Raw genomic sequence first — 14,241 nt, forward strand, 5'->3', positions numbered from 1 at the left:
CTTATATAGTACCTGTGCCTCCAGCTATTCAGCATCCCAGAGCTGTTGAAGCCAAGGCCAGCACTCTCTGGATCTCACCACCAGTACAGTTAGGAATGTTGGAAAGCACTTAAGTTAGAACAAGCAACAAGTGGCGGCAATGTGAAGAGTTTATTGTAAGAATAAGCCAAGTGTTTAATTTCATTTTGAATGGGGTGAAAACTGTGATTTTTCTTTCTCCCAGAATAATATTCTGCCTTGAATTTATTAAAAAGATCAGCACTTTCCTTTCAGGAATGCCGTGGCACATTTTCCATTCCTCTAGAACTGACTCAGAGGAAATGTCTCATGTAACCCGAGTCTGCAAAAGCCTCTGAATTCGGATATTTAAAAAATGTATCTTGAAATGCGTCTATTATGCAAATAGTCAAAAGATATATAATCCCACCTGAACTGGTGGATTTAGATTGGCTAAACCCAACCAACAGGGCTCTTCCTTTGATACAAACCTGCTACACCACCACGTTACAGTGCAAGTTTAGGAAGGTAAGTCTCAGTCCCCAGTCAGGGGAGAAGACTAATCCCATGGGGAAAATCTGAATAAAACTAGCACTGTTTAGTCCTGCAGCCTTTGTTTGGATTTTTAAATTCAGTAGGCTTTTGCTTGTCACTTGTGGCACAAAGCTGCTCCAGACAATATAAGAGAGCCCCAGCTGGATTAGACCTACAACACAATATTAGAGTGTAAACATCACCATGTCAAGTTTGTGGCTCAGATTTCATCAGTTATAAGCAAACTGTGTACACTTGGATCTTCACCTCTGAAATATTCAAACTATTCCAAGATCAAAATGGATCAAACTTCAGTGAGAGTTTGAGCCTTTAAAAGTAACTCCCAATGCACTAAATAAATATTCCTTTTAACAGAAAGATAATGTAGAGACTTTCCTTGATCTCTACACTTAACATTTTCTACACGACTGTCTCTTTGTGATCCATGTTTTAAATTTTGATTCATTTCTAATGCTAGTTGACACTAAGAAGCATTTAATTTGATTTTTTTCCTTGAAGGAGGATGGCACTGGTGCAGAGGAGTGATCTGATTCATGTCTCCTACATGTGTGTGGCTATAAACTTTGGTTCCACCTGATGACATTAAAAACGATGGCAATGTAATTAAAGACAATTGTAACTCAGTGAAATGAAAACTTCTCTCATGCTGGACCAACGATGTGCATCTTGGTGATTAAATGAAAGATAAAATTTATGTGGTTCTGTTAGTGAGTCTCTGCAGCATCTCTGTGTAATAGCTGGAACATAAGGTTCCCAGAGCAATGTAATTGGTATCTCTTCTGTTTCCTCTGCAGCATCTTCACATCTGTGCTATCCATGTAGTCTGGAGACTTAGCTAAAGGTTACTCTGCTGCCTTTTTTATGGTTTGGGGTTTTTTGTATTGTTGTTTTTCCGGGGTTTTTGTTAATATATACACTTCACAGCTTTGCTGAAGTGTGGGTTTTTAATTAAACATTTTTCTCTCTATAAATTTGAAAATCTGAAACAATTCAGAATAAACAAAAATTAAACAAAACAAAACCACTTCACAAACAAAATCAGAATGTCTTCATAATGTTGCCAAAAGTACACTTTCTTTCATGGTCTCTGAAACTCTCTGTATCTTAAAAGCAATACCCAGGCAGCTCTAGATGGTGTACAATGACATTTGGAAGAGCAGTACACTGTCCTCACAAAACTACAATTTTCTTTCAACGTCATGAATTTACCAGGAAGTGCATGTTGCCAGAATATCACGTGCTGCAGCCCCTCAATAAACTGTACAGTCAGGAATTCTCCATGTGGGAAAGATCAATGGCCATAAGACATTTCCAAAATTGAAGCACTTTGGTACTTGAATTTCTACTTTGAGCTCAGATAAGGGACTTTTTGGCAAAATAGACCCTGGGTAATAGTTCCTGCATATTTTCTCTTGGGCAGCATTTTCTCTATATTTAAGGACTTACAAATTGTGCCAATCTCAAAAAATTAATTTCAAAGGATTTTAATTTTTATGTGGAAAAAACCCCCAAAACTCAAAGACACACCAAAGCAATCACATTAACTGTTCAGTTCCTTTGTTTCCCGACTAATCCTCCTCAAAATTCTGAAAAAGGAACATCTGTACTTGCAAAAAAGGAAATCTCAGCCTTGCAACAGACTTATCAAGAAATTCTGAATTCTGTTTCTTGACACAGTTTAAAGGGGGACAAAACTGAGCTAACGTTATTATTTGAATTTTAAATTCTATCAGGAATGGATATATTAAAATATATTAAAATGGATCATCTTTTATGCCGTGTCATCTCAGAAGGAAAGTCAGCAAAAAGACTGGCAGTGCCTGCATGCCTGGCCCTTTCTTAGATTCCTTTGTTTCTGTGAAGATCCTGAATGGCTTAAAATATCCAGACTGGTCAGGTTGTCTAAGCATTTTCATGTTCATGAAATGGAATATTTCACAAGGGAGTGGATTTGGTCAGATGTCCCCTGGTTAACTGGCCACAAATCAGCGTGACAATCAGCAAGATCAACGGCACAGTGTGATGCCTGGAATATAATACAATTGCTAGGTTTTAAAGGGTCAAGCAGCCACCACTAACAGAAAAAAAAATTCTCTTTAATAACACACACATCTATTTTCCCCATTTTAAATTAACATACATATGTATATAATGTACTTATGTCCATACATCCTTGCAACAAACGTGGGTAGAGCCCTTCCCAAATCTTCGTTCACGAAGCCTAGCCATGAATGAATCCATACATTTATGAATACACATACACATATACACACATGCACATATACATAAAATATTAATGTTTTTAACCAACACTGCAAAGTAATCATTAAATTTCAGGTAATTTTTAAGGGGAGAAAATATCAGTTTCACATCCAACACCACCAGTCATAAAATAAGTAAAAGAAGGTTAATAAACATTTTTAGGTTTGACAGCCAATCTACAAGCCAGTAACATACAAGTGACAAGACCACTAAATTTTGTGAAATGAGTGATTTATTAAGGAAATGATAATCAGAAGGTCTGACTCAGTTAAAAGTCCTCCACAGCAAAGAGAAGACTCAAGTGAATGTCCAGAGCTCTAAGGCACCATGGTTTGCTAAGAGATTTGAATGCCCATCTCAAAGCATAAACAAACATTCATATACACCTTCTCTGTCTGCAGCATGTTGGTAGTTTAAAAAAAAAAAGAGAGACAGAAATTTGTACTAGTACAGGACAGTAGTAAAGTCTGCTGTTGGAGGAGTTAGTGAACCATAATGGAATAGCCGTTGTGCTTGACCTAGTGACACTGAATTCTCCATCAGGTCATAAAGTCCCAAGCCCTAATGTGCCTAATTATGCAAAATAAGCATATAAGCGTCTAAAAATATGAAACAGCATAGGTTAAGCTGTTATTTGTTGTGAGATTGCACTTGAACAATAACAGATATTTCCTGCAGAGTCAGAGGCCCATGGGCACTAATAAGCCCTAATGAACCTCCACGAGCCTCACCAGGGGCCTCCATCTGCACCAGTGGGCCAAGAGCCCTGTTTTAGCTCAGCCTCATCAGGCTTGGCCCGACTCATGGTGCATAGGGGTTCTGGTCTCCAGCTCAGCCACAGCTCTGGCCAAGGGGTCTCTTTATTCAAAAGTCAAGCCCGGACTTGGTGTTCTGGCTTGACAGCCCAGCCTCATCACTATGGACCTGCCCCCCGACCTGATCCCAACTCTATGGATACACTTCCTGAGACTTGCCTCCTCCCCTGAGGATTGTGGCTGAACCTGGCTCCCCTCAGCAGGGTGAGGGGCTGCCCTTGGTGAGGAAGGATCTGCCAGCTCTATTATTACAGATGGCTCCTTTTCTTTAGGAATTAACCTTGCTCTTGCTGCTCCTTTATACCAGCTTTAGAGGTGGCCAGAGAATTCTAATGGCTCTACTGAAGAATGTGTAAAATGCTTCTCAGATTCTGAGACAGACTCTGAAAAAACTGCATGGACTAGTGACTGAAATCAATGAATTGAGCATGTCAAAACTTGTGTGGAAAGTCTTCAATTCTTAAGGCCATGGTCTATGTGGAATCTTTTTACATGCAGAGAAACAAAAAATCATACGGAAAAGCTTCAAATCTAACTGGATATCCCTTAGTGCTTTAACTTCTGGGAAGAGGAAATGTTAATGGAACCACCAGCTGTCAGCTACACCTCGGAGATAAGAAATTTCTCAATGATATTTCTCAATGAAAAAATTTCTTCAATGAAGCTCATTCAGATCTTGCAGTTAAAATTAAAAAAAGGAAAAGATATTTTTTGTAGTTGTAAATGTAGAAATGTGAACAAAGTCATCTTCCACAGAGGTACATGGAAATTAGAATCTAGTTAAATAGGTCTAAAAGGAATGGTTACTTGTATCAGTTAAGATAGGAAAGGCAGGCTTTAGTATTTCAGCTGTCACAGATACGCAGAACTGCCTACAGAGAGGGCAATAACGGGTTACTGTGAAAATGAAAAATTCATGGTACACAGGGAAGTCACTGGTAATGATCTGGGTGAGTCTGCCTTGGGAGTGTTATTTGATATTTCCATTTGCTGTCTTGGCACAAAACCAGGACTGTGTTAGTTACTTCTGCTAAGGAAAAGAACAGAAGGCAATGCTACATTAGAAGTCAATACAGAAAGAGGATATCCCAAGCACAGAATAAGATGACCTTGAGAACTGGTGTTACAGAAATAGTGCTTAGCAGTAATGATACAAAGTGCCAGCTCATGCTCAGGAACTTCAGCAAACTGGTGAGACATCACTGAAAAATGACAAGTAGAAAAGGAGCTGATCCTATTAAGACAAGAACAGCATTTCCATGACCCACCAGACTGATATAGCCAGGCAAAAGAAAGGTAGTCTTGGAATATATAAAGCACTATGTCTTCAGTAAGAAACGCATGAAATCTCCTGGAGTGCTCAGGGAAGATGTATTTAGAGAAAGCAGTCATACCTGTTTCAGTCTAAGATTTGCTCTCCTTCCCTCAGTAAGTTCTGCATTACAGCTAAATACATCTGATAGTCAAAGAAAACAATAATGTTGATACAAATACATAAACAAGTATGAACATATGTAAATTTTAAGTTTAGAAATCAATAGTACTCAGGAGTTCAGTTAATTTTCAAATGCCTGGAGTGATTATTTAGAATGGCTTTTCTGCTAAAATGGTGCCATTCAAGTTAATAGCCAAATGTAAGTATTTCATTATGATTACCTTGTTTGAAGGATGTATGGCTAATGCATGCACAGCAGTGCCAAGCCTAGAGTGGCATAAAGACTCCCTGCTTTGCAATAAATTTAATTTTTAAAAATATTAGTAAATATCTTAGAGCTAAGACAACCCAAGCATGCTAGGCATGAGCACAAGAATAATAGAAATTAATTTATATGTATTGCAGAAAATACCTAGCCCTTTAAAATAGTTCCTGAAGACTAGAAATGTTATTCTCATAAGCAAGGTTTCTGCACTTGACCACCCTCCTAAAGCCAATTGCTTTAGTAATCATATTCCTCCTTGTTAAAAGCACTGGCAGCACAAAAGCCAATACAGTTTTGGTTTTCCTCAGTAATTGCACCTTACTAAAAGCCCACATGAATACTCTCCTGAAATCACTCAGCATCTACTGCAAATAGCACCTGTGATGTATGTTGACTTCAGTGATCTGCTACTGAAATAGAAGGTCCTGCCCTTCTCTGTACAAAAGAAAGATTTTATTTCAGGAGGAAATGCAAGCTGACCTGACCTGTACACGGGCTCTGAATGACTATTCAACATTAAAGAGGTGGTAGGAATGTGCCTTTTGGTGGTGGCAAAGCCCTAGGTCACCCAAGTGAGCCCTACATGCCTTAGAAAAGAAGTGACATGCACTATGTTTGATACATTAACTACCTTTATTAAATATTTTTAGAATCTATTAGATAAATAAACAAAGAGAAGCCTTTATTTCAAAATTATTTTTAAGCAAATGCTATTTAGAAAGTTAGTGAATTTTTCAGGAACATCTCTTTTTTTAAGATGAATTTTTAAAGAACGTCAACTTTATTTTGTTACCTGAGGTACTTAGGTGTGTGTGTATATCTTTTCAGTTTGGTAAAACACTTGAGGCTGGATACTGTGAAATCCTGTTTTCTAATTAGAGTAAACTGGATGTTTTAAACTGGATGTTAGTCACCATTGCTTATGCAAGGTCATATGAAATTTGGCAGGAAAAAAAAGTCTTTAGAAGAAGAGGAGAGAGGAGCCAACGTGACTTCTAATTTTCGGACTGTTGTCTTTGCTACACATTTATCTCCCTAAGAAACACATTCAGCCTTGCCTCTTTGTTTCAGGAAACCAGAGTTCTCTGATACTTTACTGGGGTATTCAGCTGGTTGGTTTGAAGGAGTTTTTTTTGTTTTAATAACTATTTCCTGTCCAAAATTAATAACATTCTAGGGAGCAACCTGACTTGTGGTTTAATTGTCAATAATTGAGCAGACCTTTAACAGTCTCAAAACATATTAAGTTTCTGGGGACATGATTCTGCCCTTCCTTTTTTGAGGTTAAACTCTATTTTCTCCCCACATCGTACATCATTCACTGGAAAGCTCAGTACAGGAAAAATTGTTTTCAATTTTCTGCTATCCTGCATCTTTCAGCACACTGGTTCATATTTAATTTCCGTTTGTTATATTTCCCACTACACAGGGACAGTAAGAGTTTTGTGAAGACTATTCCTAAAAGTACCAGAAACAAGACAAGACAATATTATAGTACCATAAATGAGCTAAAGGAAACCTGGTTTAGATTGCAGGGCTTTGACTTTTTAATGAAAATACCATATGGATATTTAGTACTGTGTTGCCACGAGTCCATCTACCCTGCTTTGGATAAGGCAGATGTAACTTTACAGAAATCTCTATTTGTGACATTAAAACTACTGCGTGAAAGGAACAACAATGGAAGTGAATCTACAGGAAAAACATGTGGTGTGTGCTTTGTGTCCACAGAACTGAAACAAAGGCAGAGCCCTGGAGGGGTGGACAGAACCCCAGGGAAAGTGTTGAAGATATTCCTAACCCTGCCCCCTTCGTGGGGAGGTCACAGAGTGACAAACACAGAGAAAAAAGGACACTATAAATATCCTCCATTTCTAGTCTCCAGATTTCCTCTTTAAGTACCGGAAATAACCTTAGTAAGTTTTGCTTATTTGATTTTTTTTTCCTAGCAACAGTTAATTTTTACAGATATTGGATCAAAGTGGAAAACAACATCACCTCTATGAATTTCTTCACCTTTAAAAATAAAAAAATCTCATCGAGGGAAATGTATAAATTTCTTGAAGTATTATGTTGCAGCTCATTTTCAAGTTAAAGTTAATGACTTAGTAATTAAGAACTAAAGCCCTACCTACTCAATTGTTTATCTAAAGACCTTATACTCTGAGTAGGAAACATACTCCCTTGCACTTGTGGTGCTCTTTGACCTGGGGACGTGCCAGGGAGGTGTCACCTGTTTGGCAGATGGTAAATTATAATCCCATGTGGACGACATGGAATAAAATGGAGCAGAACATATTGAGCTATTTCATAATCTTACTTCACCTATGATAAAGGCCTATGACAAAACTTCATCAGACCAGAAGGGAGAATGACTATTCATGCCAAATTTCCACAGAAATAAACAAAAATGAGTGCTATCAAGGCATATCCTTTACTATCTGAGATGCTTTAGACAAGCTGCTTTGAACTCTCACACACTGGATTTTTTTTTTCAATTTGTTTCTTTATGTATATGCTGTTTTCTCTATTTGATCACCATTACAGGAAAAAACAACAACCTGGTAGCCTCTTATATTAGTACTTAGTGTTAACCCAAACACGAGCCACACACAGATCTGACTTGTAAAAGACAAGAAAATAAACTTTACATGCATAAAAGAACAGTGGCTGAATTCCAGCTTCTCATTAAAATCTTAAATACCTTGTAAACACTATATATAAACAAGCATCAAAAAAAACCCAAAAATCAACCAAATCTGATTTGAGGTTGTTTCTACCTGGTGTCTATTACCACCCCATGGGACCAGCAACAACCATCTGTCCTATAACGATGTTTGAACTAAGTATGACAATACTGGGCAATACAAACATTATTAAACACCATTTAAACACCATTAATAGGTATTTTTGCAAAAATTATTCAATCAGTAATATACCTAAAATGGAAGTAATATGGAAATTTAAAAAAATAATCATTGATTGCACCCATTTTAATAAAAATTCCAAGCTAATCTGGGAGAATTTCATTTATTTGAGGTAACTCCATAAAATGGAAACAGAACATTTCTACAGTGTAAAGAGACCATATTGGTTTTATGGAATAAATCATGGGGTTTTGAACAATAAGATCAGTTAGAAAATGTGGAAATAGTTCATAGGTATCATATTTTTTTCAACAAAAATGTTCTTCAAAGTACTTGGGTAGGTGGGGAACTAGTACATGTGTGAAAAATCGAAATGTAGTTCTGCTCTTAGTGAGGCCTGTGAAAATGGAATCATGCTACTGCAAACATGTCATTACAAGGTCCTCTAGACCAGGGCTTCTCCTTTTACAAAGAAAACCTTTTTTTCCTTCTAAATGTCAATCTGCCAATTTACCTTTAAGCACAACAGCCAAACTGATTTTTTCCTTCTCAATCATTCTGGTTAAAAATTACAGTTATGAAGGTCAAGTTAATCCTGAATGGCATCTACATAATGTGGTTACATCCAATTGGTTTGTCCCTAATCCAGCCCTCATTTTCATCTTAATTCCTTGTAATTAGTGGCATATCTATCTTCCTAGCACATTGCCAGCTGGGGTTTTCTCCATTTCAGACAGAGAGTGGATCCTTATAACCTTTTTAGAAAAGCAGTTCCTCCTGAAATGTCTCAATATGAATCAGTAATCAGCATAGAAAATGCCTTTCACTCCCACTGCCAGGTGAGTGTGCCCTGACTCATAAATGCTCCTGAAAGCCAATTTTGTACCTGGAACAAGATAATCTGAACAACTCTGGCTCACATGGGAAAAGTACCTTCTCATGGTGGCTTCAAGAGTTTTATTTAAAGATTAGGAAGATAAAGGCAAATCATCAGCATTTTTTTCACTTTCCAGTATATTCAGACTGAATTATAAGGTAGCTTATTAGAATAGAAATTTGTCTTATTCCCTTTTTCTAGTCTGTTCTTTGTTCTGACTAGAGAAGAAACATGAAAAATGTAAACGACCATGGGATTATTATCCACTTTGTTGGAATGGAGCATAAGAAATAGCAAGTTTTACATACAACTGTAATAAGCACCCCACTTTCCTTACTGTGAGGGGGAGGAAAAAAAAAACAAAGAAAAGAAATTTAAACAAAAAAAATTAAAATAGATAAGCTATTAAACCTTACCTTGCCAGCCTGGCTTGCACACTGGTTTGACATTAACTCGTACTAAGACATCTTCTGTTGCATGTTTTTGCCCACAGTCAAAAGCTGTTACCATTATCTCGTACTGGTGCTGTTTATCATAGCTCAGTTTCTCAGTGTTCCTGATGTTACCTACAGATTCAATGCAAGAAAACATTCAGAGATTCATTCTTGGCTAAGCATACACAGACTGTAACATTTGGGTCCTGGTTAATCAAGTCCTTTGTGACTTCAAGCTCTTTGAAGCACATGGGACATCCACAGGCAGGACAGTTAAGAGGAATAGGAAGTATTTTCTTTCAATCTGTAAGAAAAATAAAGAAGTTCTTAGGTAAATATAAGATGTCGGGGATATAATGCGAGCATGGATATATTAGAAAACGTGCTCAATAACACTTTCTAAAGTAAGACAGTAAGACTAATTAGCAGTCACATCTTGAAATGTAAAGTATGAGTAGGTGCACCCTCCTCTTCCATATTGTCACAGAATATATTCCTTTAACATGTCAGCCACATTCCTGAGATCCACTGCTGGATCTTCCTGTTTTTCCAAAATCTATTATCCTTCGGATGAGAGACATTTTTAGCCCTTTAATTTCTTTCCCTAGGTTTTAAAAATAGAAAGAGCTCCAGAATCACCGTCTGCATTAGAGTGTTAGCAGTATTTGATACGACAGCACAGTTATCACATGAAAATAAAACTCAGCAACAACAGAGATTATCTGCTGAACCTGACACACATATAAAGGCGACAAATTACCTGTTTCAGGAACAAAAACACTGGAACTTTCAGAAGGAAGGGAAAGATCTTAAGAGTATTTCCTGCAGGACTCAGAGTACTGTGCAGAGTGTATGTTTTTGCTGTTAACAAGATTAGCATTTTCATTCTGTCCATTTGCACTGAAATTTACTTCTTGTATAAATTGAAACTTCAGCCTGTTTAATATGTTTCACACTTTTGCTCAGGGTTGTTTGTTACATCACCTCTGATAATTTTTGTTCTAGAATTCAAGAAAAAAACTTACACTGGATCAATGCTACACATAATAACTGCTTACAAGCAAGGATCAGCAAAATCACGTTGTTTGGGCTAAATTTGAAATGGGAGCCCTCAAATCCTGGAATTTAGTCAAATACAGTGAACTGATTCCCACAGGTGCTGGTCAAAGTATCTGTTGTTAGGTATGCAAGGTTAAGCATTGTTTGCAGGTTTGGGGTTTCTTTTCATTCAAATGAACGAAAGACAGGAGAAAGCAAATAAATGCAACTTGTTAAAAAAAGTCTTTCACTAAACCTCCATTAGTTTGACAAGACTATTAGCAGGTGTTTCTGTCTCTGATGCACACTCCTTGTCAGAGCCCACCACTTTTCTTTTTATTACTACTACATTAAAGCCAACTTTATTAGTTTAATTGAAACTGTCAGGCCAGGCCTGAAGGAAGGCTTCTTTTGCATTTATCATCATCTTCAGGTTCAAAATCTGTAGTCTAAACAAACCTTTACTTACATCTGCCGTTAAAATCAGGCCCAATACCCCCTTTGCTGTTGGCTTTGAGCCTCCCTTCCTTTCAGAGCAAGCACAGAGGAGGACGAGCCCTTTTATTATTTTTATGTCTCAAGTGGAGAAACAGAAGACCTGCTGAAGGCTAATATGGAAACAATTCTGTGTCCTACAGCTTCTGTGGTTCTGTCTCTGGGGTATCTCATCTCACCAGGCATGTTCAGGTCTGTCATGTAGATTCCTCTTCCCTCCACAAAAGCAACTGCAATAACAACACCAACCACTTCATTGTTCTTGAATTAGCAATTGGCAAAACAATTTAATCTACCCGTTTTACGATCTTGAGTTGCTTGATTAGTAGCTGCCTAAGAGCATTTAATGAAAAGCTGCCACTATGTATGCTTAATTACTGCTAAGTTGCTCTTTCTCTTCTGCATTATATTATTTCTTACATGAATCTTTATATTTCTCTATTTGCTTCTCGTTGGTATTATTTTAGTCCATAATCAGCAAAGAGAATTCTCAATAAACCAAAATTGCCTGAACCTACATTAGCAGACTGCTAGAACTTGTGTGGCACATTAACTGTCCTATAAGATTTATAAATCATTACAACATATTTACATTTCACTAAATCTCTCTTCCAAAATTTGTATTCCATTGTGGTCTTTTAAGATTTGGACTACAAAGTTTCTCCCTATTACATGTTATTCTGGAAGGTCATTTGGACGTCTTGCAGCTGTTACCCAATAGTTTATTGATTTCCTAATAATTTTTTTGTTACCTCTGATCCTTTATGATTGTTTGTTTTTTAACAATTTAATCAATATAATTAAAAAGTAGACACAGAAGGGAAGCACTATAAATACAGACTAATTAAGGTTTTAGAGCTGACGGTCTGAAAGTTTCTATTTACATGTCACCCACAGACAAACAGGGAATTTAATGTTAAAAAGAGAAAAATGTAATGGGAGAAGTAAGTATATTTCTACACAGTTCACAATTAGGTCATAAAATATTTTTTTTTCCACTCTTCCTAAATATCTGCCTTTTCCTAGAAATACCCAGAGGTATAACAGATTAAAATCCCAAAAACCAGATAAATGACTACAGGAATAAAAAAAATCCTGCCTGAGGATACAGACATTTACAGCTCTGTTTCTTCAAGGTCAGTTTTGGGGATAGACTGATACAGACATCCCTCTTTTATGGCTGTCTTTCAACTTACTTTGGAGCAGTCACAAGAATGGGGAAAGACTTGGCTCATTTACTATGGCAATTCCCCCTTAAATTCCAAACTTACTTCCTGTGCGCATAAAAAGTATAAAACTGAATCTCCTAACTCTTACAAGAGCTGAGGGATAGTGTTACATGAGTGGTCTGACTCAAGCCTGCTCACAGGATTAGCAGGTCAACATTTCCAGGGGCCAAGAGCCACCAGGAGCTCTATTTGACCATAAATCCACTGAAGAATTAGAATTTCCTCTTGTCAAAGAGGTTAATTTTTCAACAAAAGTGGAAAGAGTCTGTGGTTTAATAGAAAAATTAATAACAGATGCTTAGCTTTTAAGTTTAGTTGCTTTTCTGACCACATGAAGTTTACACAGCTCCTACCACAGGTCTCAGTGCTGTAAAGGATGACCTTGTGAGGTCCGGTTCACATCTGTTCTCTAAGATATGTAACCTGATAGAACCTGTACTGACTGGACAGATAAGCCAGTATCTCATCCTCACATTGAACAACCTGAACATGTATTTGTGAAGTGCTTCCCAGTGGTGGGTGGCAAATAAGAGTTATCCTCATTTTAGAGATGAGAGTAGGTCAGAGCTGTGACAGAATTTGTATCTATATCTGAGTTCTCTAATCATCCGCCCATGATCCCTGATAAATAAATGCGCAAGATGCATAGAAATGTCGTTACCTGGAATTACAACAGATCTGAATTGTGGTTTAATTTTTCTGTCACCTGAAAAGAGCCTACACAAAATTGATAGAATAACTGACACGATGATTGAGACTCTCTGCTAAGAAGAAAACTACACAAATCTGCATGCAATAGTACTTTAAAACATATTATAACTTATACCTTTAGGCCCAATTCTTTGCATAGCAAAGCATAAATTTGCCTTTACATGATTGTATTTTATGCCTAAGAGCTCATTACCCTCCAAGTTAGGCTCATCATATACAAGAGTCAATTTTATTAGTGCTATGGTTTCATAACACAATGTAATTTTATTCACAAGGAAATCACATACCAAGGGTCAGAGATGCCAAATGCAAATGGGAAGCTTTATATAACATGCCTTTCAAGGCCTAACTTACAAAGGCTTAGGATGTGTAATGTAAATTTTCAAGACAACAAAATATTCCATGTATGGAAGTAGATACAAAAAATAAGTTTTGTCTAAAAAGACAATGATCTGCCAAAATAAAAAGAGCTGATGGAATAGCACGTTCATCTTTCTATAGACCTGTGTTTTTGTTAGTTTCATATGTTGGTGGTGAAAAAATCCACCGTTTGGGACAGACAATGGCATGTTTTCCTCACTACCAGCCACCACACCCACCTCATCCCTTCTTTTTGAGCCCCCTGCAATATTTAGGTTTGATTGTAGGCATCTGGTTATACTCTTGCTGGGTAATGAAATTCCACACTTACATTACTAAAAAGCAGAAAAAATTATGACCTGCAGAAGACACAAGAACCCAGATTTGTAGTTCACAATGGGTAAAAAAAACTATTAACAAGAATCCTAATTAGCACAGTATTAGCAGGCAGCCCCAGGCATTTCATACACCTATTTTAGCCATCCTGTAGGGAAAAAAAATGGGCACATTGCCAAAGAATTTGCACTAGAGAAAGTTTATATCAGCTGCCACAGAGAGACATTCTCAGCAGTGAAATGTGTTGGAACTAAGCAACGTATTTCTGTCACAAAATAAAAGTGTAACCATCTATTCTAACTCTGTCTCTAATCCCAGTAGGTTTAAGCAATTACCATTATTTTAAAAATTTGCAAATTAGACTGCAATTACTGTTGGTTGTGGCAGCACTGTTCTTTTAGTGAACAAATAGATCAAAAAATATTAATTGAATTCATGGCCAAGAAACTGCAAGTATTACAACCTTATACCAATTATTCACTGTAGGCTTTAAAGTCATGTTTAAATCAATGATTTTCTCATTGCCTTTGCTGAAAAGCAGATCCCAGGCACATGAGGACAAAGA

General features: G+C 37.1%; 1 protein-coding gene across 1 annotated transcript in view; it reads right to left on the minus strand.

Moving 5' to 3' along the window:
- The window catches only part of CLSTN2 (calsyntenin 2), a 200,297-nt gene that overhangs the window by 62,567 nt on the left and 123,489 nt on the right, over nt 1-14,241 (minus strand). Inside the window, exon 4 of the mRNA XM_027685989.1 lies at nt 9,490-9,639. Coding sequence (XP_027541790.1) covers nt 9,490-9,639 — 150 coding nt within the window. The remainder of the gene's footprint in view (nt 1-9,489; nt 9,640-14,241) is intronic.

Source organism: Neopelma chrysocephalum, unplaced genomic scaffold, assembly GCF_003984885.1.
Source record: "Neopelma chrysocephalum unplaced genomic scaffold, ASM398488v2 Primary Assembly neopelma1_70, whole genome shotgun sequence".
Taxonomy (NCBI): domain Eukaryota; kingdom Metazoa; phylum Chordata; class Aves; order Passeriformes; family Pipridae; genus Neopelma; species Neopelma chrysocephalum.